General features: G+C 44.6%; 2 protein-coding genes across 2 annotated transcripts; both read left to right on the forward strand.

Moving 5' to 3' along the window:
* Positions 1 to 402: 402 nt before the first annotated feature.
* On the forward strand, positions 403 to 1,248 carry LOC133115451 (myeloid-associated differentiation marker homolog). The gene has a single exon (XM_061225360.1). It carries the CDS (start codon positions 403 to 405, stop codon positions 1,246 to 1,248), a length of 846 nt encoding a protein of 281 aa, XP_061081344.1.
* A 16,237-nt stretch (positions 1,249 to 17,485) lies between these two features.
* LOC133114070 (somatostatin receptor type 5-like) lies at positions 17,486 to 21,660 on the forward strand. The gene is made up of 2 exons (XM_061223266.1): positions 17,486 to 18,580; positions 19,143 to 21,660. Exons 1-2 carry the CDS (start codon positions 17,486 to 17,488, stop codon positions 19,191 to 19,193), a joined length of 1,146 nt encoding a protein of 381 aa, XP_061079250.1. The 3' UTR covers positions 19,194 to 21,660.
* Positions 21,661 to 27,117: the final 5,457 nt, after the last annotated feature.

Genomic DNA, 27,117 nt, shown 5'->3' on the forward strand with positions numbered 1-27,117 from the left:
CTCCCACCTGTAGCCGAGCCTACGCTCCCTCAGACACACCTGTGGGCCGTTTGAGGAAGGCTCTCTGATAAGGTAGGAGGGCAGGGCGTGGGCCAGATGGAAATTCCGAAATTCCTTCCTTCTCCTCAGTGCGAGTCCTGGCTTCGCTGAGGTACGCTGTGCTTGGAAAACGGGGCAGAGTGACTGAAGCTACACAGATACTGAGGCTATAAAATCCACCCGCAAGCAATCGGAATAGAGAAAGTTCTCGGGAGAGTCTGAGGTGAGACCACTCTCACTAAGACCCGAAGATCAATTGAAAGAGAGCGTGAGTGGGGAGGAAAGAGTGAAAGTGTAAAGCGTCCTGAGAGAAAGAGAAGGGGGAGAACGAGGAAACCGACTCCTTCCGCCAGCCTGATAGCCATGGCTACCCTGGACCTGCACACGTTGACGGTGCCGGTGGGGGTGGTGCGGATCCTGGAGGTGCTGCTCTCCTGCGTCTCCTTCAGCGTGGTGGCGTCCGCGGGGCACGACCACTCGTCGTACTGGGCCTGGTGCATGTTCTCCTGGTGCTTCTGCTGCTTCACCACGCTGCTCATCCTGGTCCTGGAGCTGACCCGCCTCAGCGGCAAGCTCCCGCTGTCCTGGGACGACTTCACCACCGCCTTCGCCATGCTGGCCACCCTCATGGTGCTGGCCGCCTCCGTCATCTACCCCAGGTTCTTCGCCCACGGCGGCCCCCGGCCCATCGCGGCCACCGTGATGTCCTGGCTGTGCTTCGCGGCGTACGCGGCGGAGGTGGGGCTCACCCGGGCGCGCCCCGGCGAGGTCAGCGGCTTCCTGTCCACCGTGCCCGGCCTGCTCAAGGTGCTGGAGGCCTTCGTGGCCTGCATCATCTTCATCTCCCTGGAGTCCGGCTGCTACGCCAGCCACGACGGGCTGGAGTGGTGCGTGGCGGTCTACTCGCTGTGCTTCATCTTCGCCCTCCTCATCATCCTCCTCACCATCGGCCGGCTGCTGCCGCTCTTCCCCTTCTCCTTCGAAAAGGTGCTGACCGGGTACAACGTGCTGGCTGTCCTCATGTACATGACCGCCGTGGTCGTCTGGCCACTTTACGCCTTCGACGGCCGGCCCAATCAGTGCAACAACCCCGCCATCAGGGACAGCCTGGTGGTGGTGTCCTTCATGACCTGCGTCAACCTGGTGGTCTACATCGTGGACACGGTCTACTCGGTACGCCTGGTGTTCTTCACCACCGTTCCCGCTTAGTGTGACCGAAACAGGGGTCCGCAGCCCTGGTTCCGGAGAGCCGCAGGGTGCGCTGGCTTTCGTTGTCGACTCTACGCTTCATTGGTCGATTAAAGCAGTTGATTACACAGGTAGCTCACCTCTCGTTTTTTATTGGGTCTGAATCAGTTGTTTGATTTTTAAGGTGAAAACGAAAAGCGGCGCACCCTGCGGCTCTCTGGGACCAGGGTGACCGAGCCCTGCCCTAAACCAGTAACCCTGCCCCCTCTGCATGGCTGCGAGTGGCTGGCGGTCTGTGGAGGACTGGACTGCATGTCTGCCTGAAGGTGTTGCGTCAGGCCGATGAAGAACCTCCACTTTGCTCACTGAGATGTTGAAGAGACTTTTTTTTTGTATGGAGCACGCAGGGCTCTGTGTTCAGGGTAACTGTCTACGGAGAATATTTGAAGACATGGATGCTTTAGTTATTATCTTGTTTTGAGAATGATTTTGTTTATATTATCTATGCCACCAGGTTGCAATGTTGATGATTATTAATGTTGATTAATATAATGAAGCTGCGGCGCAGTTGATTTGGAGTCTGTAAATCCATGTTCATATTCGATTTGCATTTTTCATTGCTTATTTCCTCCTCTCACTGAGATTAGTTATAACCGCGTCTCCAGTGTCAGTGCTTACAAACTACAGAGAATTAAAATCGAAAGTCCTCTACTGCATTCTTGAAGTAAGTTTCATTCTTACTTGCTTTTCATTTGACTCAATACAGTTATCTGCGATTTATGGTTTCGTCAGAGCCTGGTGGCCTGATAAACAGGCAGGCGGACAAACGTGCTGGTAGGTCGGTAAACTGACCGCATTTCTGTTTGGAAAAGACCTTTTCTTTTAAATGAAAGCAGTGCGTATTGTGATATTAAGTTAGAAAGTTCTGGAACTAGCCTTGCGCAGACCTCATACTGTATTTATCCCGGATATGAACAATGACAAACCGAGCACTAGACTGACAGACGGACAGACAGAAATAACGTGAACCAACAGACGCTGAACTTTGTAGCCACGGCACCCTAAATGTTTTTTTCACACCTTTATCTCAGCCCTTATCATTTCTTATGTTTGCTTGCCGGGAGATAAAGCTGCAAGAAATGGGAATGATGTCAGTGTGATGAAGCAGTTCCTCCTCCACCCTCCTCTTCCTCCCTCTCCTGTCGTGCCCAGTGAACTGAGGCTCTGAGACAGATGAGTTTGGAATGAGATGGAATTTTAGAACAGCGACCCGACCTGACATTCTGTGCTCATCGGTGTGTTTACACCGGGAGAGAGGGAGAGCGAGTGCGACAGTGTGAGAGAGTGTGTGTGAGAGAGACAGCGTGTGTGAGAGAGAGAGTGTGAGAGAGAGAGTGTGAGAGAGAGAGAGAGAGCGTGTGTGAGAGAGAGAGTGTGAGAGAGAGCATGTGTGAGAGAGAGAGTGTGAGAGAGAGCGTGTGTGAGAGAGAGAGTGTGAGAGAGAGAGTGTGAGAGAGAGAGTGTGAGAGAGTGTGTGTGAGAGAGAGAGTGTGAGAGAGAGTGTGAGAGAGAGTGTGAGAGAGAGTGAGAGAGAGCGTGTGTGAGAGAGAGAGTGTGAGAGAGAGCGTGTGTGAGAGAGAGAGTGTGAGAGAGAGCGTGTGTGAGAGAGAGAGTGTGAGAGAGAGAGTGTGAGAGAGAGCGTGTGTGAGAGAGAGAGTGTGAGAGAGAGAGTGTGTGAGAGAGAGAGTGTGAGAGAGTGTGTGTGAGAGAGAGTGTATGTGAGAGCGTGTGTGTGTGAGAGAGAGTGTGAGTGTGAGAGAGAGTGTGTGAGAGAGTGAGAGAGAGTGAGAGAGAGAGTGTGAGTGTGTGAGAGAGAGTGTGAGTGTGAGAGAGAGTGTGAGAGAGAAAAAGAGCAAGAGCAAGAGTGTAAGTGTGAGTGTGAGATCTTATAATTTTTTTATTTTAGTACATTTTTATGCCACTTGCTAACTGAAGAAGATGTTTGTCTCTTGCGGGGCTCCAGTGTTTCTCAGTGGTATGAGCACGTAGATCTGAGGATGGTAAGCAGGTGCAGGACAGGGAAAGAAGATTGACAGCAGGCCTAGCTCCACCCCCCTCTGGAATCAGACAAGACCAGATAAGCTTTGAGTAATGTCTTTAATCATTAATCGAGGCAGCTCTGGGATCAACGCACTAAGCTTTCTCATTTCTTTCATTTGTTGGAAATGACATTGGCCTTTTGCTATAAATACTTAATACATTGCAATGCAATACATTGTTTCTGAATTTTCAGGATGTCTGCCATGTCTTGATAACAGATAAACCAATATGCATAAAACTATTTCATTAGTTCTTCCTTTCCCCCCAAAATAGACTTGGAGTAATTTGTAATAGAAAAGGTACGGCTTGATCTCTGGTGCAATATTACTGCTCAAATATATTTTCAAATATATTTTGGAAGGCAGAGTGCATCTCTGTCTCATTCCCTCTTGAACCTCTCTGGTAAAAAAATATATATTTGATGGAAATAACCCCCCCCCCCCCCCCCCCCCCATTTTGTTTGTTCAGGCTTCCCCCTCAAACATAATGCCTCAGCTGGGAGCCTTGGCAGGACATCCAGAATAGGGCTGCCATTGTTAGTACAAATTCCCTTGCAGGGTTGAAGCTCGCTGAGATGCTCCCATGTAGATCTAACCAGTCTGCGTTTGTGTGGCACTGCGGTATGCTGCTCCACAGAGGGGGGTAGGAAACGATATTCTCTCAGCGCGAGTTTGTGAGGCAGGTCCCTCAGTCAGACAGGAAGCAGGGGTCTGGGGTCTCCCGGGGGGCTGCCGTCTTTGTGCTGCTTGAACCCTGACGCTCATCCAGGCTGTTTGACGACTCATTGAAAGTTTCGTTATTTTGAGAAATGAACTCAAATGCACAGACACGCCCGCACACAAACACACACACACACACACACACACACTCACGCACACACACACACTCACACACTCACACACACACAAAGTCTGTGACTTTTTTTCAAATATATATATATAGATATATTTTTTTTTTATTGTGCACTAAAGTGCAATACAGAGTCACAAAATAATCAGACATTCAAAACAGAAAAGACAGGCTGCATGTTACTGAACTGTGACCACAGGCTGCATGTTACTGAACTGCGACCACAGGCTGCATGTTACTGAACTGCGTGCCACAGGCTGCATGTTACTGAACTGCGTGCCACAGGCTGCATGTTACTGAACTGCGTGCCACAGGCTGCATGTTACTGAACTGCGTGCCACAGGCTGCATGTTACTGAACTGCGTGCCACAGGCTGCATGTTACTGAACTGCGTGCCATAGGCTGCATGTTACTGAACTGCATGCCACAGGCTCTTGTTGCTGTCCATGCCTCCCGTGTGTTCGTAGAGGGCACTTCTGGAGACGTTCAGCAGCTGAAGCTGGCGAACATGGGAAGAAGCAGGGGCGATTGACTGCAATTAACATTCCATATCCAATCCCATTCACCCTTCTGGGGATATTCAACAGCTGCTGTTCTTGTTATTCCCATGTTATTCTCTTTTCTTTTTCTTTTTCTTGTTGACTTCTGAAATATTTACTGTGAATAGTTTGACAAGTTAATGTACGCATTGTGCTCCGTAGGGACAATTATATTTTAATGTGGGTTGCTGAATGACTTTTTCTGGATCAGTTTGTTTGTTTTGGTGAGACTTGAGTTCATGTTTTTCTGTCCATTAATCCTCAAGAGACAAAGGGCATAATTTCCACACAGAGCCTTTGTTGAAGTACTGTTTGAAAAAACATCTTGTTTCCACTTAAAAAAGTTAGTGTCTGGGCATTTTAATTTAGGCGAACTTGAACTTGGTACTTAGTGAAAGTACACTTAAAGATGTAAGTGTAAACCTTTTTCTCTCTTCTTGTGATTATAAGACTAATATTTTCCCTTTAAATAGTAGTTAGAGAGAGAAAAAGAATGGAAAGATAAAAGTGAAATGTAAAGGAGGAGGTAAGCAGTTCCCATTTGGGGGGATGGTTGGGGGATAATTCAAATCTCTAGCATTGCCAAGGGATGAGAGGGGTTTCATGATAGCATCTCCTGGTGCACCAGTGACCCCTGCAGGTCGATCAGGCACTCACCAGTGCGCCTGTTGTGATGCGTTTACAATATCCTCCTCTGACTCATGTCTGTGTGAGCCTGGTTTACCAACTGCCATTTTGTGAGGTTCTTCTCCTTTTTCCCACCATTTTGAAAGGCCCAGTCCTGCTCATACCTCCACCCTAGTACGAAGCTCTGTCGTCATTTTGAGAGACGGCAGGTACTCATGTGATCCTGACGCTGATCGAAACTGTTGGAAAGTTTCCTTGTTGATGGTGAATTTCCTACAACTATCGAGCCAGCTCAAACGCTGGTAATGCCACCAGGCGTTTGAGTTTGCTTTTGTGTTGTGTTTTTTATTGAGCTTTTGCTTGTTGCTTAGGAACAGCGGTTCTCTTTCTCCGTTGTATCCTGTGACGTGTGTACAACTGAAGTTTACTTTGTTAAAACTGATTTTCGGGAGGCTTGGCAAGCTGTCAAAATCTTCAAGCTCTCAATTAAGTCCAGATGCTGTTCTGTGAAAATTTTCTTTTGAAATTTTAGAAATGGTAATTGCACTTGGCACTTAATAAATGTTGCTGTGATGTTAATGGGATTACACGTTTGATGAATGGGATGAATTATGCCTCTCAGTGGCCTGATAACAGCTGAGCAGCTGAAGATGTGCTAGGCTGTGTTATACGATGAAGTACCTCACTGAAGTGGCAAATTCTCACGGCACAGACATGCAAAATCTGTGGTATGATTCATGAATCCTATTTATTTTGACCCTGCATGCAGATATTATGATCATGTGTATGGGGGGGGGGGGAATGCCCATATTATCCGGCGACCCTTGGTTTGTAAACAAGGTCTCCCTTATTGCAGGTATATGTCTTATTTAGAGCTGTGCTTGTATGATGACATCACTGAAATGACCTGGTTTGTTACCTTTGCCCACAGTTCCAGTGCCTCATAAATACATTTTTTATCACAATATCTGCCCTTATCTATCCCGCTGAGAGGTGAACACTCTGACAGGAAGCCCCACACTTCACACTTTCAAGGCCGTCTTTACGAGTGGCACATTCACGTTGCTTCACATGTAATTGTTTTCGTTTCCGGAAATGAAAAGGAGAAAATACTTCTTTTGAAAGACCAGACGTGCGGAAACGGTTGTGTGTGAGGAATGTGGGCAGGATGATGCCCGGAGGGACGGGGACCCATCTGCCGGGGCCTGGCGTCTCCCTGGGGAGAACACGGGGAACAGCGTGAGATGCCTGCTCTCTCTTCTCTGAGTGACGCGCTTCTCCCTCGTATCTGAATAACACGCTTCTCCCTCGTATCTAAAGTTTCTGTGACCCTCCACCGTTCGGCACCCACCCCCCATATCCTGGCCACATCCACGACCTATAACCAAGCCTCCCACCACCGTCCCACCCTTCCCTATTCAATTCTTCCAAGTAGTATCTGTAAACATTGATGTTTTTTGTCTGTGCATATTTCTTATTTGGGTGTGACATCATAATAGGAATTCTGGGAAAGTTTCACGTGACTGTTATGGATCCGGGATGTGTGTTGGGCCAGTGACAGATGGTGGATCAGATGACTGCTGCATGGGCTGTGATTGGTCCAGGTATTCCTGTTCATGCACGGCGAGATGAGTCACTGGCCACATCCGTGAACACAGGCACACCCACGCACAGCCTCAGACACACACACACACACACACACAAACACAAACACACACAAACACAGGCACACCCACGCACAGCCTCAGAGACACACACACACACACACACACACACACACACACACAAACACAAACACAGGCACACCCACACCCACGCACAGCCTCAGACACACACACACACACAAACACAAACACAGGCACACCCACGCACACACACAAACACAGGCACACCCATGCACACACACACACACACACAAACACAGGTACACCCACACATAGCTCAGACACACACACACAAATACATATGTATACACATAATGTATATGCGTACAGTAGATGCACAAAACAACACATATGTGCCAATGGGGTGTAGAAAAACACACTCGCACACATTGATCCCGAGAGAAATGCGTATATGGGTTCACCCCCCACAGACTACACCACACAGTGTGCCTGGTCTTTCAATCTCTTGTTTTTTTATACCAATCAGACCAGGGCCTGTGTTCATGTCAATGGGAGTCCATGTCACATAATAGAGAACAGGCTGCTCTGGAATAGCACGGATGTTTCTATGCACTGTCACACAAAGTTATTCTCCTTTCCGAACTGTAAATGTCATCCGTGGCTACCGCAATCTCCTCGACTAATATCAGGATAATGCTTTCTCCCGACCTGTGCCTCCCGAATCGATGTACGTTATGTGCCGCGCAGATGATACATAATGATATACCCGGTCTTACCTTGGTTATTTTTCTTTTTCATAATTTGGAGTCCATCGTCCATCTCTTTCTCTCTACTTTCTCTCTGACTGACAGGCTGTGCTCTTGCAGCTTCTAACTTTCCAATTCCCCAGGAAGTAATGGAACTTCCTCTGGTCCTGATCTTCTACAGCACTTCCCATTTTATGTGTGTGTGTGTGTGTGTGTGTAGGCATGTATGTGATGTTGTGTGGTGTGTATGTCGTGCACTGGTCTGTGGGTGTGTGTATATGGTGTGGTGTGTGTGTCTTGTGCTGGTCTGTGTGTGTGTTTGTGTGAGTGCCTTTGTGATTGTGTGCTGGTCTGTGTGTGTGTGGTGTGGTTTGTGCATTTGTGTTTGTGTGTGTGTGTGTGTGTGTGTGTGTGTGTGTGTGTGTGTGTGTGTGTGTGGTGTAGGTGTGTATGTGATGTTGTGTGGTGTTGTGTGTGTGTGGTGTGGTGTGGTGTGTGTGTGTGTTTATGTGTCTGTGTGTTTCTGCCTGTCTGTCTGTGTATGTTTGTATGTGTGTGTGTGTGTGTGGTGTGGTTTGTGCATGTGTGTGTGTTTGTGTGTGTGTGCATTTGTCTGTCCGCGTGTGTGTGTGTTATGGTGTGGTTTCTGCATTTGTGTGTCTGTGTGTGCAGGTGTGCGTGTGGTGTGGTTTGTGCATGTGTGTGTTGTGATGTAGTTATCTGTAGGCATGTATGTGATGTTGTATGGTGTGGTGTGGTATGGTGTGCGTGTCATACACTGGTCTGTGTGTGTGTGTATGTGGTGTGGTGTGGTGTGATGTGTGTGTATAAGCTGAGTGTGGAATAGTTTTGTGGGTCTGCCAGGGTCACCCTAAGGCACCAGCAGGGCTTGCAGGACTCATGGGAAAATTGGGTCTAAGATTTGAGTTCAGGCCAGAGATCACACAGCAGAGGAGGTGTCTTGTGATTTTAAGCAGGCCTCATGTTCACCTTGTCTATGTCCAACTACTTCTCAAGCTAGTTACTGCGTATGCAACAGGCAATCTCTCACCAAGACAATCACGACAGGTTAAAAGTGAAGTCACCTTGTCTATGTCCAACTACTTCTCAAGCTAGTTACTGCGTATGCAACAGGCAATCTCTCACAAAGACAATCACGACAGGTTAAACGTGAAGTCACCTTGTCTATGTCCAACTACCTATCAAGCTAGTAACTGCGTATGCAACAGGCAATCTCTCACAAAGACTATCGCGACAGGTTAAAACTGACAGCAAAAGTTACCGACAAACTTTTTTTATCAGTTTGCTAAATCTTTATGTTGTTTTTTTTTTTGGCAAACCATACAAAAAGGACGAATATGGCTGTCTTGTTACTCTGTGCATACATTTATCTTATTGGCAGGATGACTGATATATGCATTTCTCTTGGCATGTTTAAATGGAGCACGTTGTACCAGGCATACCGCGGAGAGCGCAGGGTCACCGAAGCCTCTCATCCCACCAATCGCATCTCTGCGAGGCTGGGCAGATTCGTGCCAGCTGTCAGCCAATCCCAGGGCAAGACAGAACAGGCACGAGCGAGGAAGTGGAGAGTGCGGAGACAGACATTGATCAACGTGACAGCTGCTGAGGACAAATTACCTTAGATTAGATTTGATTGGGTGGATGAGATTATCCAGCCGATGGAACGTTCTGGAAAAGCGTCCTTTGTCCCTTTTGTTTGTGTCGGCATGGATGCAGACGGCCGAAATCGAAAGCTGGGGGGACCGTACCTGATCAGACAATCAGTCTGAATCAAATGGCTGTTTGTTTGTGACCTACCAGTGTCCCTTAGTTTAGCAAATGCAACAATCTCTCTCTCTCTCCCTCTATCATTGATGAGCTGAAAGTAAATGCGTAAACCGAGGGCTGCTGTCTCCGCTCAAGGTCTATGGTGTCCTTCATCTGTTATTTTATCAAGATTGATTCCCCAGTGTCTCGTCCTGCGTGTCTGTGTCTCTCTCATAATCAACTGTGCAGTCGGTTTTCTTGATTATGCAGTCCCTCACCTGACCAGCAGGGGGAAATAGAGAGCCAGTTTCAGTTTCCAGTGAAGAGTGAAAGGAGATGGTAGACATTTTGGTACATTTTTGCCTGTATTGTCCTGGCTTCTGCATGAATCGTGTGTGTGTGTGTGTGTGTGTGTGTGTGTGTTTGCGCATGTGTGTCTGTGTGCACGCATGCGTGTGTGAGTGTGTATCTGTTCGAACAGATTTCAGAGACCCGTTATCATAAAAGCTGTATTTGGAGAAAGACAATTGAGTTCAAAAGATGTGCATGAGATGACAGATCCGAATTTCAGCTTTTTAATTTCCCAGTATTTTTATCTAGATTTGTTAGAACATATCACCTTTTGTATCAGACCACCCAATTTCTATGTGAGCGAAAGTATTGGAACATGTGACTTGACAGGCGCTTCTTCTTGCGAGAAAATAAAACTTCTTCTTCTGTGAAATAAACCCCAAAACATCAGTCAGTAACATCTCCAAAGGGCAGGGGTGAAGGTATCTCAATCAATCATTTGATGTTGACTTTAAGAGCAGCAATATAGAGGCCATACCACAAGATGCAAACCACCCATCAAAAGTAAGAATAGGAAGGCAAGAAAAGAGTACAGAGATGAGCCACAAAAGTTCTGGAACAAAAAGGTTTTGTTGACTGATGAGACTATGATTAACCTCTACCAAAGTGATGGAAAGGCCAACGTGTGGAGAAAGGAGAGATCTGCTCATGATCCAAACCATATGAGCTCATCTGAAGCATGGTGTCATGGCTTGGGCTTACATGGCTGCTTCTGGAGTGGGGTCACTAATCTTTATCGATGATGTACAGTACTGTGCAGAAGTCTTAGGCACCTGTATAACATTCTGTACAGATAAGATTCTTTCAAAAAGAATTCAATGAAAGGTCCTAAATAAACGTACGATACATTTTCCATTACATTTTAGTAATTTGGCAGAATAGTTCAAAACTGAATCAAATCAATATTTTTTGTGACCACCCTTTGGCGTTAAAACTGCATCACTTCTATGAGTGATGCACTGTCCTATAGTTCTATAAGAAAATCAGCAAGGAGGTTGTTCCAAGCATGTTGGAGAAGTTGCCACAGTTCTTCTGCAGACTTTGGTCAGCTCCTTGCTTCTGATCTCAGACAGTCTTAATCAAGTTTTTATGTAAAATGTAGTTAATTGCTTACAGTAATATGATACTTTTTTAAATTAAATACAAAAATGTCTCTGTAAAACTAAATCTTTTGGAAAATGAATATTTGGAAATCTCAAATGTGTTCTTTTATACTAAAACACACAAAAAAAATAAACATATATATAATAAGGTCAATGGTTCCTAAGACTTCTGCACAGTACTGTAACTCATGATGGTAGCAGCAGAATGAATTCAGTCTACAAAAACATTCTGTCTGTCAACTTACAGAGAAACGCGTCCAAACTAATTGGGAGGAACTTCACCATTCATCAAGACAATGACCCAAAACACACTGCCAACACACCACATTAGGGAGAAAAGGTGGAAGGTTTTAGACTGGCCAAGTCAATCACCAGACCTTAATTCAATTGATCATGCATTTCACCTCCTGAAGAGGAGAATGAAGGGAAAAAACCCCTGAAACAAATAGCAACTGAAAGAGGCTGCAGTAAAAGCCTGGAAAAGCATCACAAAAGAAGAATGCAACAGTTTGGTGATGTCTATGGGTCACAGGCTTGATGCAGTTATTGCAAGCAAGGGATATACTACCAAGTATAAGCATGCTGTAGATTGGGCTCCTGCAGTCTACAGGCTGTGCCAGCACAATTGCTCAGCTCTGCTGGTGCTGGAAAAGAACTGGTATATAGAAAAATATGCAACTCAGATATCAAAATATGTTTATTACTTTGTGGGATTTAAATGTAAATCTAATTATTTCTTCTTCTTTTTTTTAAACGTAATAATTTCCATTAAGAAAATATCTAGGGGTGACATAAGCCCAGAAGGTAAGAGAGGTCGTCGGGCAGGCAAGGAAGGTTGCCGGTTTGATTCCCTGCCCTGGGTGTGTGTGTGTGTGTGTGCGTGTGAATGGGTGGATGGATGGATGGATGAGAGGCATGAATTGTAAAGCTCTTTGGATAAATGCGCTATATGAATGCAGTCTATTTATTATCTTCAGAATGCTGTAAAGGCGGGGTCTAAATTGAACTGAAAGTTATTCCCAAATATGCAGTAAAATCAATTGGCAATTATGCAAATGTAAAATGATATCTAATCGTTTAATCGCGTGACTGCTCTCATCTCGTTTTGTTTTCATAATGAACTCTCCGCACAGTATACTAAAGACAGCTACTACATACTACGAAAGCCAGTGCGTATGAATCTGCTCAGCATCCTGCGCAGCAGGTGATCTCGTGGTGCTTGGGAAGGCGCGCGCTACTGGGGCATCGCGATGAGAAAAGGTGAAACCTGCCGGAAAACCCCGTGACTTACGTACCTCGGTGATAAATACCAAAGCAGCAGCCAGCCTCCCTCACAGTACGGGAGTACAAGGATGCGCTTCGCAAGAAAACTTTACGCAGTGCTCACTGTATCCGCTACGGAAACTTAGTTTGGAAATAAAAGTTGACCAAATATTTGTAAGATAAAACAACACGTGTATTTAAAACGTACATTTGAAATAATAAAAAAAAGTAGACAAAGCGCCGGTGAGCCTCTCGCAGTTTGAAGTTTTTGAAGTTGAGCCCTCCATCTGTGCGTCTCCAAGAAAAGCGCGCTCGTGATCGAGGAGCGATATCAGTCGAGTGGTGGAGCTGATAGGAACGCCTCAGCAATCGAGTCGAACCTCAGGCGATTCTCACCCTGCCCAAGCTCCAAACGTTGTCGAGAAACCATGGAAACACGTATGGGACCAGTAGGCATGTTGTGGAGGACTAAGGACAACATTCGGAAGGAAACGGGTTAGTAGATTTTTATTTTGCATGTGAAATATCTTCTAAGATTAATTAATAAATAAATATGCAAATTAGTGTCTGTTTTAGGATTTTGCAGTTATATATTCATGCAGAGAGATGTCAACGCAATCATAACCTGTTGTTAGAACTGATTTCCCCTGGTTTTGAGTGGTCGGAAGAAATATGTACGTATTTTGATCCTTTTGCACTTTACTCGGACACAAGTAATATATTTTTTGAAAGATTAATGGCGTTTTTGTGTTTCTTAGGCTTCTCGAATGAACATCTCACAAATGTAGGCAATAAATAATTTAAAATGTTTTTGTTTATATTCTGTTTATTTCATGTTGGTATACAAAACGGCTCCACACTTTATCTGGCAACAAAACGGACAGCAAACTGGTGGCTTTTCATGCGATCTCTTTTGGCCAGTTCAACTGAAGATTCTGGTGTTGCGTGAATAAATCCGTTTGACTTATGTCTAAAGATGTGATGTCATTTTGCGCTGAAGTACCAATATCCATGTCATCACATCTCCAAACTTCTGGCACAGCTGTAAGGACAACACAGACCACAATTCCCCATGACTGCCAGGGAGAGTCCATGCAGGTTGAAAAATATGGGAGACCGGGGCAGGTTGGCACACTATTTTCTGGTCCTATTTTCATAGACACGAAACTGCAACATAAAAATATTTTTATGAACTGAACTACAGATTTCCTGAACTGCAGTGATCTGTCATGTTTCTGTGAAACATCTGAAAAACCACTTCAGTTTTGTAGTAAAAAAAAGTGTTCACACTGAACCATATCATGAAACGTTGTTGGATATAGATATTGTAAATGTATTACTTCCATTTGGGAGTCCGCTACATTTTAACATGAGATTTGAAAGTTTGTGATGAGTGATGTTAACTGGGTAACAGCATCACAGAGGTGGGTCTCAGTGTGGGTGAGATTGGTTGTTGGCACACTGATAATGTGATAACACTAATACGCCAATAATAATGTATTATGCATACATATATTGATTAAACATGATTCTATGCAAAGAGTGAAAGCTGTCTCCCCTGCAGCCCTGTCTCTCTAGTCGGCTTCCCTTTTGCTCGAGTTCGCGTATTTGTCAGATAACTTTGAATATTATGATGTGGCACACTTAACATATGGAATATATAGCCAACGACTGCCATCGCATTTTAATGATTTGATAAATAAATAGACCACTGTTTCTTTACTGAATTTATTCTAAAATCCAAAATAGGGGACTAAAGAAACCCGAAAACCAAGAGAAACGCGAACTCGCGCGAAGATACGCACATTCAGTTGCGCGACAACTTTCAACTACTGTAATATGACGTTCATCACCATCTTTTCCCTTTTGAAACACGACGCAGGTGTCGCACTGAAGGGGGATTGAATACACCCTTGTGTACTCATAAATACTGGATCTTCAGATCTTGCTTGCAGTTCAATGCAACTTTATTACAATTTTATAATTCACTGCCTCATCTATTCCTTCTGACAGTGGTATTGGGTGCAAAAAGTCTGTATCTAGTTTATGTAGCATTTGGAGCGTGCAGTAAGTACATTATTATTATTTTCCCTGGCATTCATTTGATTCAGTTTCACCTTTCTGCAAATTGCTATGCTTTTAAGTGTATGTCAATGTGACATTTCACCAAAGCTCTTATCAAAAGTGACTCGGACGGATAATATTCTTACATGGTATCAGTCTTACTGTTAATACAGCTGGATATTTTGAAGTGATTCATGTTAAAGCCCAGCTCCTTAACCGTAATATTACAATGCCAAAAAATTATCCTGAATAAATTGTTGGGGTGTCAGAGTTCCCCAAGCTCATTCGTGTTTTTGGCTCACCCTTTGTCTGTTCCCCACTTTACGGCAGTTTGAGAACATATGTTTAAATGCAGGAAAAGTGATGTTTACACACACAATATAGTATACAGGAGCGACGTCATCTCTGTGTTTTGAAGCATGGTTCACTGCCTTTAAACGTCAGCGTGCATATTTTTGCAACAAATGGAACAGACCTTTAACTGACTGGCTTTTCCAACGCTCGGATTTCTCAACCCAAGGTTAAGCCGCCAGTGCACCCACCTGTTCCCAGAAGCAATTAATGCACCAGGCAGTGTCCTGTCATTGTGAAACATCATTCATCACTGCAGTGTACAATAGTGTTTAGGGACCTGTTTGTTTGGATCCCAGTGTTCCTTTGAGGTATGAAAAACGCTTCCGGAGAACGCTCGAATGGAAACCCTAGTGCTTCAGGAAAACGCTCAAATGGGCGGCCCGTAGCGTAATGATTACGGTACTTGACTGGGACACACAAGGTTGGTGGTTTGATCCCCGGTGTGGCCACAATAAGATCCGCACAGCCGTTGGGCCCTTGAGCAAGGCCCTTAACCCTGCTTTGCTCCTGGGGAGGACTGTCTCCTGCTTAGTCTAATCAACTGTACGTTGCTCTGGATAAGAGCATCTGCTAAATGCCAATAATGAAATGTAAAATGTAAATCCTAGTGCTTCAGGAGAATTCTTCAATAAGTACTCCAGTGGTGAACTCTTTGGTAAACCAAGCATTACACTTTAGTGGCAAGGCAAGCATTGCTGGGCTGAATGGCCTGTTCTTGTCATTATGTCATGTTATGTTTGGTTAGGTTAGTGCTTCAACTGAATGCTTGCATAAATACTCCAGTGCTTCAACTGAATGCTTGAATATACACCCCAGTTCTTCAGGTGAATAGTTTGTGTGAAGTTGGCAATGAGTTCTGGTTGTTCAAAGAGTTGTGCAGTCATGCCCAGCAAATTATGTCAGAGATCCTCGAGCCTTGAAATTAAAATATATAAAAATATGCTAATCCTGCAATGTGATATAAAACTGCTCACATATTTCATTATACTTCTAAGCTATTGACATGATGTCACCTACTATCAAACCTCGCAATATCAGTATGGTGTTAATGCCACTCTATCTCACTGGACAGCTCGCTGGTCTGCAGATTAATCCCACACACAGAAAGTTAGCTGGAGGATCATACATACCTTTATCAATGCAGAATATGTTAAAAATTACGGCCCTCAAAATGACACTTGAAAAAAATGACAACCATATTTAATGTTGATTATTGAGCCAGGATAAGTCCTTTACGTTCATAAATGTATCTTTAAAGTGACATTGAGAAGCCATGGAAAATATAAATCTGATTTGTGTGGGAACCCTGCTGTTTGTTAGCCAGAAGAAAAGATAAGTGAATTACCTTTGGAGCTTCATCTACACCTGACAGGCATACAGCGTCCTGGTAATCCATTCTTGACCACCGCACCTCCTGCAAATGAACAGTCTGTGGATTCTTCCTCGGGTCCAGCTTTCGTGGCTCTGGCTTATTAATGTGTATCCAGGTCTGGTCTCCCCGGAGTACAAAATGAAGGGTCAGTTGCCACCATTAAAGTGACTTTGTTTAGTAAACCACTACATGATATTCATAAAGTGGCCATTTTCTTCATATGATATTCCGAAAATATATATAAAACATTTATTGGTGTCCTAGATTCATGCCAGAGCCCTTAACTCCAGAGAAATACATACCTGCAAATTTACTATAATGGTAAAATGCTCTGGAATGGCTGAATAATTGTACATATATTAGACACAGTCTAATATATGTACATTGGCAGCCGTTAACAATGAAAGAAAACATTTTCCAGAAGAAATTCTACCAAGCTTATATAGTTTTTTATTTATTCTTTCTTCATTGTAGATACTGGCAGTCGAGTGTACAGGGTACACTGTTTTTGTGTCTGGTCCCCTGCTCGTCTAACCTGCTGACTTGTAGGGAAACGCCTGGCCTGTACCTAACAGTATCTTACAAAACACTGAAGCTCAGAAGCCAATCAGGTTAAAAGTGCTGACGCTGAAGGTGTTGAGTTTCTGGGTTTCATTATGTAAAGGTGCAACTGACCTGAAACTGATTTTTCTCTGTCTGGCACAGATATATATCCTGGCACGATGCGATGTTAGCCGGGGTTCATCCAGTACAGAATGAGGGGGCTGAAAATCACTGAAAGACTGATGGGAAAAAATCTTTTTTGTTTGTCTCGAAAGGTTGAATTACTGCTAAATACTACAGTACACTACAGTACCTTAGATTCTGGGGCTTGGCAGCAGATTAGTATAGAGCTTAGGGTACTGAGCTCATCAGTGAAAGGCTACAGGTTTGATTCCCAGTTGGGGTGATGTTGCCCTTGTACCTTTGAGCAAGGTATTTTTCTGATTTAATTCAGTAAAATATCCAGCTATGTAAATGGATTGAAAGTAAAAATATAAGCTGCGTTAAGTTGCTTTGAATTTATACACATTACAATTATGTATTAAATGGCTTCATGTGAAATGTAAATGCTCTCTGTGATGCTGCATTGTGCCATTGGCCAATCATGTGTGAGGGTGCATGACATCTTGGTGGACGTGTTCCATGTTACACCTGGGTCCTCCCATACTGTACGCATGGTGCAAAGCCACCTTTCCTCTGCTGTAAAAACTGATGCCACAGAACCGTTGAGTCCTTCGTTGAACAGAACTGCATATACTTGTGTCACATTGTGTCTTCCTTTTGCCATTTCCATTTCCAGCTGTGTTTGTTTAGGCTTGCCGTGACAAGGAAGCCGACGTCCCTCGCTTCTCCTGCCGCCATTTGCTGCCTTCCTCCGCCTCCTCCGCCTCCTCCTCCTCCTCAATCCCCAGCCCGCACCTCACCCACTTGGCTCGCCTCCCCCCCTGACAATATGGAGATGTTAGGCTACGCGCCTCTCGTGGGCGAACTCAACCACACCGCCTCCCCTCTGGTTGGCGGTTCGCTGGCCAACGCCTCCCTGAACACGTCGGGCCAGTTGGCGCCCTTCCACAGCAGCAGCACCATGGTAACGGCGGTGATCTCCTTCACCGTGTTCCTGCTGGGCCTGACGGGCAACACGCTGGCCATCTACGTCATCCTGCGCTTCGCCAAGATGAAGACCGTCACCAACCTGTACATCCTCAACCTGGCGGTGGCCGACGAGCTGTACATCCTTGGCCTGCCGCTGATCACCACGCAGAACGTGCTCTCCTACTGGCCCTTCGGCTCCTTCCTGTGCCGCGTGGTCATGACCGCCGACTCCATCAACCAGTTCACCAGCATCTTCTGCCTGACGGTCATGAGCATCGACCGCTACCTGGCCGTGGTGCGGCCCATCCAGAGCAGCCGTTGGCGACGGCCTCGCGTGGCCAAGATCATCAACGCCCTGGTGTGGGCCGTGTCCATCGTGGCCATGCTGCCCGTCATCATCTTCTCCAACGTGCAGGACCAGCTGAACACCTGCAACATCAGCTGGCCCGAGCCTCAGGAGGTCTGGTCCACGGCCTTCATCCTCTACACGGCCACCCTGGGCTTCTTCTGCCCCCTGCTGGTCATCTGCATGTGCTACCTGCTGATCGTGTTCAAGGTGAAGTCGGCGCGCGTGCGGGCGGGCCTCACCACGCGCCGGCGCTCGGAGAGGAAGGTGACCCGCATGGTGGTGGTCATGGTGGTGGTCTTCGTCCTCTGCTGGCTGCCCTTCTTCGTCATCAACATGGTCAACCTGGTGACCATCCTGCCCGAGAACAACGTGACGGCCGGAGTCTACTTCCTCTCCGTCATCCTGACCTACGTCAACAGCTGCGCCAACCCGCTGCTGTATGGCTTCCTGTCGGAGAACTTCCGGCTGAGCATCCAGAAGGCGCTGTGCATGGACGGGGACAACAGGCGGGAGACCGGCAACGCCAACACGCTTCAAACCAAGGAGACCAACGTGGTGGAGCCCTTACGGAGCCATGAGCTCCACAACCACACGCAGAACAGCCAGGTATGTTCCACACGCAGAACAGCCAGGTATGTCCCACACGCAGAACAGCCAGGTATGTCCCACACGAACAACAGCCAGGTATGTTCCACATGCAGAATAGCCAGGTATATCCCACACGCAGAACAGCCAGGTATGTTCCACACGCAGAACAGCCAGGTATGTCCCACACGCAGAACAGCCAGGTATGTTCCACACGCAGAACAGCCAGGTATGTTCCACATGCAGAACAGCCAGGTATGTTCCACACGCAGAACAGCCAGGTATGTTCCACACGCAGAACAGCCAGGTGTGTTCCACACGCAGAACAGCCAGGTATGTTGCGTCCGGGACCCTTATTGTGATGCAATGGAGATGCAATCCATAACCAGGGCTTATATGAGCATGTTACTCAGCTGTGTGTGTGCATGTGTGTGTGTGTGTGTGCGTGTGTGTGTGTGCGTGCGTGTGTGTGCGTGTGTTTGTGTTACTGTAATTGCATGCTCATCTAAAAATAATCACTTTTTAATTTCAATGTAAGCTTTTGGTTGGGACTTGATTTGGGTTCACTGTGGTGTCTTTGCAGGTGCAGTGTCCATCTGAGGAACCACTGGCTACGGACCAGTCAAAGATCTGAGCCGCAATGCCCAGAATGCAATTCTGCATTGGCCAACCTGACCTCTGACTTTCAGCCTCTTAAGCAGGAAGTGAAGACACTGAACCACTTCCTGTAGGTCACCAAGGTCTGCTCCGGCTCCTTGCCCCTTGCTTTTAATTCACACATCACATTGCTGTGACGCCCCTCTGGCACATATGTTTCTATGTTTTTATCATCCCATGCTCATTAAAATACACCTGACTGGCTGTCTGTGGAATGAGGAAGAATTACATGCACTTCGCCCAAATCTTCAACGGAATGGAATAGATAAGAATGTATATGTCGATATCGCTTATATGTACTGTATGTAGATATCTTATGTATATGCGATTCAAGCAACACACTTTGGCTTGCATCTGGTATGCAAGATACTCTCGAAATGAACAATGTGAAATTCACGGACTGATTTATGCTTATGTTTCTTTGGTGAGTCATCTTTCTTTCCCCCAGTGGTTTTGCTTTCTTTCCAAATATCATCAAGCTCCCTTCCCCATTTCAGCAAAACAGAAAATTAAAAGACCCCTGTCGTTCTGCTTCAAAATTTAAATCAAATTCATTCAGGAACCCTGTCATTCAGACCTTAGCAGACAGTGCCTTTTTCATTTATGTTTTCCGTGACATTTTTCCATGAATCTTTTATTTCTCGTAGTTTCATTGAAGGACATCACTCCGTGGTGTTCGGAGCTAGCGAGGTTAAAGCCAGGCGTTACGTGCCCTTTGGCTGAACTTGTGTCTGAGTGCCAGCTAAGGGCAGCCAGGCGAGGTGTGCATCTCTGACTCTGCCCAGGCCGCTGTCGAGACCTGCCCGATATTCATGAGCCACGATGGCGCCCGCGATCTACTCGCCATGTAGCACTTGAGGTCCCTTGTTTTCTCTCACATACACATTTTCTCTCCCCTGGATCTGGCTGACAAGGACGGCCATAGAGACTTGTAGGGACAAGGCAGGTTCCTGCCCTACACTGGATCAGACATTCTCCCAACACGCACTGCTCTCCTGACACTTTCATCGCTCTGTCGTTCTTCAGCCTCATAACGCTGTACGTAGCGCCTGTTGTCCTGAGGTTCTCGTCCACTTTCGCTGTGGGCGCATTCATAGGATTTGCGTGTCACGCTTTACTATAAGGGTACATGAATTGGCATTAACTAATGTAGTTGTTAGCATTAATTCATTGGTGTACAAATACATTCATTAAGCATAAAATAAACTTTTCATTACTTAATGTATTTATCAATGTATTAATGTAACTATTAACAAATGTATTCGTTACATGAATATATACGTTAGCAAACCATAGAATAAACTTGTAATTGCAGTAGTTAGCGATTAACAAATACAATGACCATTTGTTTCATTCCAATATGAATTGGCATTAACTATTGTAGTTGTTAACATGAATCAGTGATGTGCATATACATAAACAGTTGTTAGTTCATGCCAATCCATGTAACCTTATTGTAAATTGTTGATCATTTCCTGGTACTGTTGTGATCACCCAATTATGTTTAGTGGTGGTGTTCTTGTTTTTCTTTGTGTTGGATGTATTGCGAAATCACAGATTTGTGTCGTAGTTGTGTGAATATAACTGGTCCTTTGTATTTGTTTTTTTCGTTAATTTCTTTTTGTCTCGTCAAGCGTGTGGGGAGTGAGAGAAGGGATAGATATGTAAAGTACAACGGCCAAAGTTGTTTTCTTCTACTGAAGTTGTGTGGAATGTCTGTCATGCAGAAATCCTTTTGAATGCTTCATACATTTTCTGGCGCAATTGGCCACGTTTCTTTGTAATGTGAGTGGCCGCTGGGTTCTGTGTTTTTGCAGTTTGTGTGGAAACTGTAATAAAACAAACCACTCAGAATAAAGCTACAATTTGGTAAAACTACTCCCACTCCTCCAAATGAATTTTAAAGGTACAATAGGTAAGACTTTTATGTTAAAACATTGTTACAAGACCATTATAACTCCCTTCCTATCACTGTAAAAGGCTCACTGACATGTTGACTCACCCTCTACCTGTGTTTATAGTCCTTAAATTCGGGTTTCAAAATATGCAGTTGATGGGCCAGCACTTTGTACCAAAACATTGTATAACTGAACAATAATTCAAGCTCATTGGTTGAGAATTCGTTCTAATTGCCACAGCCAATGGCATTTCAACGTCAGCATGTTTACAAAGAAGGGGTGGGATAAACAGTGTTGTGGTTTGAGTGTATTTGGTAAGTCCGAAATTACCTACTGTACCTTTAATATGTGCGAGGACTTCAAATTCAGCCTTGGTTCTACATGTGTGAATACTTTGAATTTCACTTTTTTAAACGTATGCAGGAGAATATGTGTGTGTGTTTGTGTATGTTTATGTGTTAATGGTTAGGGATACTGTAAGGATTCCAGATTCACACAGAAATTTCAGGGACGGAGTGGATCGCAGGCACGCTTATTATAAATATCTTTGGCCAATAACTTGGTTCTGTTATAGTTTGAATAAAATTGTAAAGGACAAAAAAAAAATCTCTGAGCTAAATGTACTCTGTGTATCTAATTTTCAGCTAGTCATATGAGGTGCAGACATGGGGCTTACAAAACGGGAGCTTTTATTCCTTTAAAGGAAATTTAAGAGACTAATAACCCTGTGCAGAATATATTTCGCAATTCGACTGGACTGCTCCATAGTGCACATCTCCTTTCCCTGCTAAAATGAAATATTAATGAGGAGAGTGTTTCTCAACAGACAATGCATTTACTGATCTGTCAAAATTTCTCCATGCGTTTTAATATTTTAATAACATTTTGCATTTATGTTTTGAAATGGCAGATTTGTTGAACATTATTAACTTCCCGGATGAAGGACCAACCACAAAACAAATTCTTAACTGGAATTACAAAAACAGAATCTTGTTCCTGAAGTGTTCCTTGTAACTTAACCCTTAGGCGATTTTCCGGGCACCAAAATGTATGGGTTGGCTGTCTGCCTCTTTTACCTTCTCAGGGACACAAAGATCAGAGGATCTTCATCTGCTTGTTTTGAGAAGTCCCCTGTACCCTGTTTGTCAAAATACTTATCCACTTAATCAGTCAATAGGCACTGTAAGCTTTCACAGGCCCAAGACTGTGGCCTCATTCTTTACATTACATTGCATTACATTACATTGCATTACATTGCATTACATTGCATTACATTACATTACATTGCATTACATTGCATTACATTACATTACAGGCATTTAGCAGACGCTCAGAGCGATGTACAACGAAGGGCAAATCAAACCCAGGGACAAGTGGGATGAGGACCCAAGAGGAAAGTACAGTTCCGAGTCCTAGCGTGACCACAGCTTGAACCTTGAAGAGTACATCAACTTACCAACTAGCATACCACGGATGGCAGCTAGAATACACCGAGTACAACAATAACTATACATAAGGGGTATTATAATCTATGGCATACACAAGGCCATCCAATCCCTTATTTTTCTCCTCTTTTTCCTTTTCTTTTCTCTTTGTCTTGTCTCTACCTTCACCTGTCGGGAGATTAAAGAAAAATGTGCTGATGTTTTCTTGCTCAAAGGATGGTATAGGAGCTCCTAACTTCTAACCTAGGAGGGACATTGGAATGTCCTTAAAGATGGCGGAGCTCGATCGATTTTCCGGGTCAGGAGCAAGGAAAGGAAAAAAGTGGTGGAAAAGAAGTGATTGGAATGAGCCCTGTATCTGCTGTATCTTGTATGGCGTTAAGGAGAACGTGTGTAGCCAAGATGAAACCAAAAACAATCCCAGAACTCTTGGTGCCACAGTGGGCCACTGTTGTGTGGTGGCAGGACTTGGCACCTGACTTTGCATTTGTGTGTCAGTGTACCTGTCTGCATCTGCCCCTAGATCACGCCACCCAACCCCCCTCGCCCCTCCTCCTCGCCCCTATGCTTCCTTATTTACAGACAATGGCTCCCTCTCCACGGGCCCTTCCTGCCTTACGGGTGGAAACAGGATTCTCCTCTCACACTGAGGGCCCCTCAGCCCTCCACTTTCCGCTTGTGTTTATGTCCTCTCAATGTCACCCAAGAGGACGGGAACGGGCTCTCTCTCTCTCTCTCTCTCCCTCTCTATGTCTCTCTATCTCTCTCTCTACATCTCTCTCTACCTCTATATTTCTCTTTACTTCTATATCTCTCTTTACCTCTCTCGACCTCTCTCTCTCTGTCTCTCTCTCTGTCTCTCTACCTCTCTATATCTCTCTCTACCTCTATATCTCTCTTTACTTCTATATATCTCTTTACCTCTCTCAACCTCTCTCTCTGTCTCTCTCTCTATGTCTCTCTACCTCTCTATATCTCTCTCTACCTCTATATCTCTCTCTCACTCACTGCAGGTCCATTTACACTTTACACAGAGGTGAGTTCACACAAAGAAACCATCCACACACAAGGTGCTCCTGTTACCATTCTGTCCACCTTTCTTTCACCTATACTCCCCCCATATCTCAACCAAAGTTTCTCTCTTTCTCTCTCTCTCTTTCTGCTTGCATTTCTATTTCAGAATCATTTCTTCTCCCATAGTTCCTTCCCTGGCAAAGTCAAAAAGCTTAAAAAGCTGGCTTTTGCCACAGCTATAAAAGTACATTTATTTTCTTTGGCTACATTCTCTTCTTATTGTCGCTGTTTTTCTTCATCCCTTTCTGACAAAAGACTATTTCCGGCATTCCCAGTATCCTCTGTGAGACTGAGGTGGTGCAATAATAATGGCAGTTCTCAATCTCCTCCCCAGACAAAGGCTGTGAACTGAGTTTTTGACATATCAGGACACTGGAGTACAATACACGCAATTGTGGAGATTCTCCTGGATTCTCATCTGCGTTGGGGGTTTGCACTATGCTGGTCCTTGTTCATGTTCGACGGCCTCCCCTGGACACCATACACACTACGGCGTCATAAACATCCCAGAATGAGGGAGCCTGTTGTGTAAACTCAACTGTTCATGGGAGCACAATGTCAGCGACCGGGCGTCCCCCTTAAACTACATCCCTGAAATCTGTGTCTTGTCTGGTTCCATAAAGAACTGAAAAGGGTTCCTCTATGGAGATCAGCCAAAGGACCTTCTTCTTCTTTTTTCTTTGCTTGATTTATTAGGCACACCAGCTTGTTAATACAAATATTTAATCAGCCAATCATGTGGCATCAACTAAATGCATGAAAGCATGCAGATATGGTCATGAGGTTCAGGTGTTTTTCAGACCAAATGTCAGAATGGGGAAGAAATGTGATCTAAGTGACTTTGACCATGGAATAATTGTTGGTGCCAGACAACAAACAGGGTGGTTTGCTAATGAGAGAGGTCAGAGGAGAAGGGCCAGACTGGTCAAAGCTGATAGGAAGGTGAAAGTAATGCAAATAAGCACACATTACAACAGTGGTATGCAGAAGAGCATCTCTGAACACCCAATGCATCAAACCTCTTAAGTTTATTAGGCTATCAAATAAATATGTATGTTGCACATTGGTACTTGATAAACACACACACAAACACACACATATATTCACCCACATACATTCAAAAACACACACCCACACCCCATATAGTGCATACATACTGTCCACAAACAGCCATATGTGCTATTGCACATGGATACATACTGTATGCACGCACACACACACACACACACACACACATACACACACATATGCTCCACTCCTACTGTACACTTACAGTTACAGGTTGTGGCAGGTCAGTGCAGGTTAGGGGGTGTTAGACTGCCACAGGGGCGGCAGAGTCTGCCAAATTGAGCACCCCCTTTCCAATTACTCATGTGACGGTATTCTCACTCTGTCTAACATAACAACGGTCAAATCAAATTCACTCCAGAACCTGAATTAAGAAATTCTATTTCCATTGTTCGTGCTTCCCGGAATTCCATTTCCATTGTTCACGGTTCCGTTCAGATAGCGCAGAAAGGCCGGTAGCCTGCTCCACTCAGTAATTGCCTGTTGCACCCCCCCCCCCCACCAGCCCTGGACGCCCCATGGCTTTTCAGCTTTTCAGGAAACTTAATCCCTTCTGTCCCGCTGTTGACGTCAGGTTTCCCGGAGGGTGGCCAAAAGCTTTAGATTCTCAATTGAACGTTTTTTCCAGGTCTGTTCAAGTGCTCAGCTTTCTAAACTGATGACAGTTGATCCCCGTTCTCCCTCAAAAACGACAAAAGAAAATTGAGAGTATTATTGAATGAAACTACACAAAATATTATTATAATAAATTCATGGATCCATGTAAATGTCACAGACAAAACGTTTATTTATAGACTGATTGATTTTGTTTGCATTTATCAATAGTATATGCTATTGAATAGCACATGCTATTCAGAACAAGTAAACCAGTTCTTGATTGGCAGATACTAGAGTTTGCCATAGTCCAAAAGGTGTTCTTGAGTTGTGAAATCGATATCTAAGCACATAGACGCCTGCATTGAGCAGACCCGGATGAATTACATAATTGCTTTGGATTCAAATACTTTTCTGTGCTCGATTGGTCTTGCCTCGTGCAATTGAAGCAGCCAAGAGGACCATAAGGCTGGGTTCGTATTTCTTGAAGGTATTTCATAGGTTCACTAGACAAGCTGAGTAGAAAAGCATATGAATCTGAATCACTTGCGTAATTGACCCAGGTCCAGTGTTGATTATGACACAAAGAGCTAATGCATTTCTGCAGCTAAAGCCTGGGCACCCAGCTACCTGCAGCCTGGCTGGGCCTGATGTGCAGGAAGTGGTCTCCTGAGCCTGGCAGGGCCTGATGTGCAGGAAGCACGATGTCAATGGGGTTTGGGAGCTCTGGCCCACCTAACTGAGACTGGGTTCACTCACATATTACATTAGCACTATAATTGTTGAGAAAACGAAGCTCGCAAAAAAAAAAAAAAGGTTTTCGTAAGGTATGCTACTTAAAGAGCAGAAGAAACACTTTGGACGTGCACAGAATGCACGGAATTCATTTATGTCTGGTTTGCCTCTGCCGTCAGTACTCTAAGACGTAACTACTTTAGAATTTTAAGGAGACTTCTGCTGTTGCTCCTAGAAACAAATTTACGGTGACAACTTCTGCGGCGTTAGCTTGGGCATTGGCCTGGCTCTTTCAAGGAGTGGTACATTACGTTCAGAATTTATCATGTACTGTTGTTTACAGTAGTAATTGTTGGTTAGCTTGACTAACTACACTTTTTGATCATAAACCGCCTTCTCTGCCTTCATGGTTCATGAGACTAACACTTTTGTGTCCTAGCACAATGACTGGTTGGATTTAGTCACTCTAATAATTGCACACAAATTGTATTTTGACACTGCTGTAGTACTAATCAAAATGTGGACTGACAAAGCCTGGAGTTAGAGCTCACAGGGGAGTCTGCTTTGTTGCTCTCTTCCTTTCAAAAGGCTATCATAGAATGTAATAACCTTGGTGAAATATAATCATCTACCCTCTAATGCTGGATAATTGGGATACTTCTTTCAAGGCCAGACTAGATGGTAACGGCAAATTATACCTTTTAAAATGAAATTGAAAAAAAAAAAGTTGTTGCCAGGGTTGACAGAAAAAAGAAATATAGTTTTTGGGATGTTTTTATTTTTTCATTCCAAGCAAGAACATTTAGAACCCTGTTGCTCTCTGCTACCTCTAGTGATTGTGACATCAGCATTAGAATGTTCATTTAGGAACATTCTAATTGCATATTTCTGCACCACAGAGGGTGTATGGCTGTGATGGGATGGGGCTGTAGACGTCAGTGTCAATGACAGTGTTATGACAATTAACACAACACCAGGAAGCGTGAGCCGGAAACATGGTGCCCTTAATGGGGCAACGCTTGCACCATGGCCCCTTGCTCGTAAATATGTATCTGTAGCTCTAGTTGCGCATATTTGTGTGGCATTT

This window comes from Conger conger, chromosome 16 (genome assembly GCF_963514075.1).
Source record: "Conger conger chromosome 16, fConCon1.1, whole genome shotgun sequence".
NCBI lineage: Eukaryota > Metazoa > Chordata > Actinopteri > Anguilliformes > Congridae > Conger > Conger conger.

Excerpts from the sequence above, each read along its gene's own strand:
- LOC133115451 (XM_061225360.1), top strand. The coding sequence starts at position 403 with ATGGCTACCCTGGACCTGCACACGTTGACGGTGCCGGTGGGGGTGGTG.
- LOC133114070 (XM_061223266.1), top strand. The coding sequence starts at position 17,486 with ATGGAGATGTTAGGCTACGCGCCTCTCGTGGGCGAACTCAACCACACC. Across the intron at positions 18,581-19,142 it reads ACCACACGCAGAACAGCCAG|GTGCAGTGTCCATCTGAGGA; the intron begins GTATGTTCCACA and ends GTGTCTTTGCAG.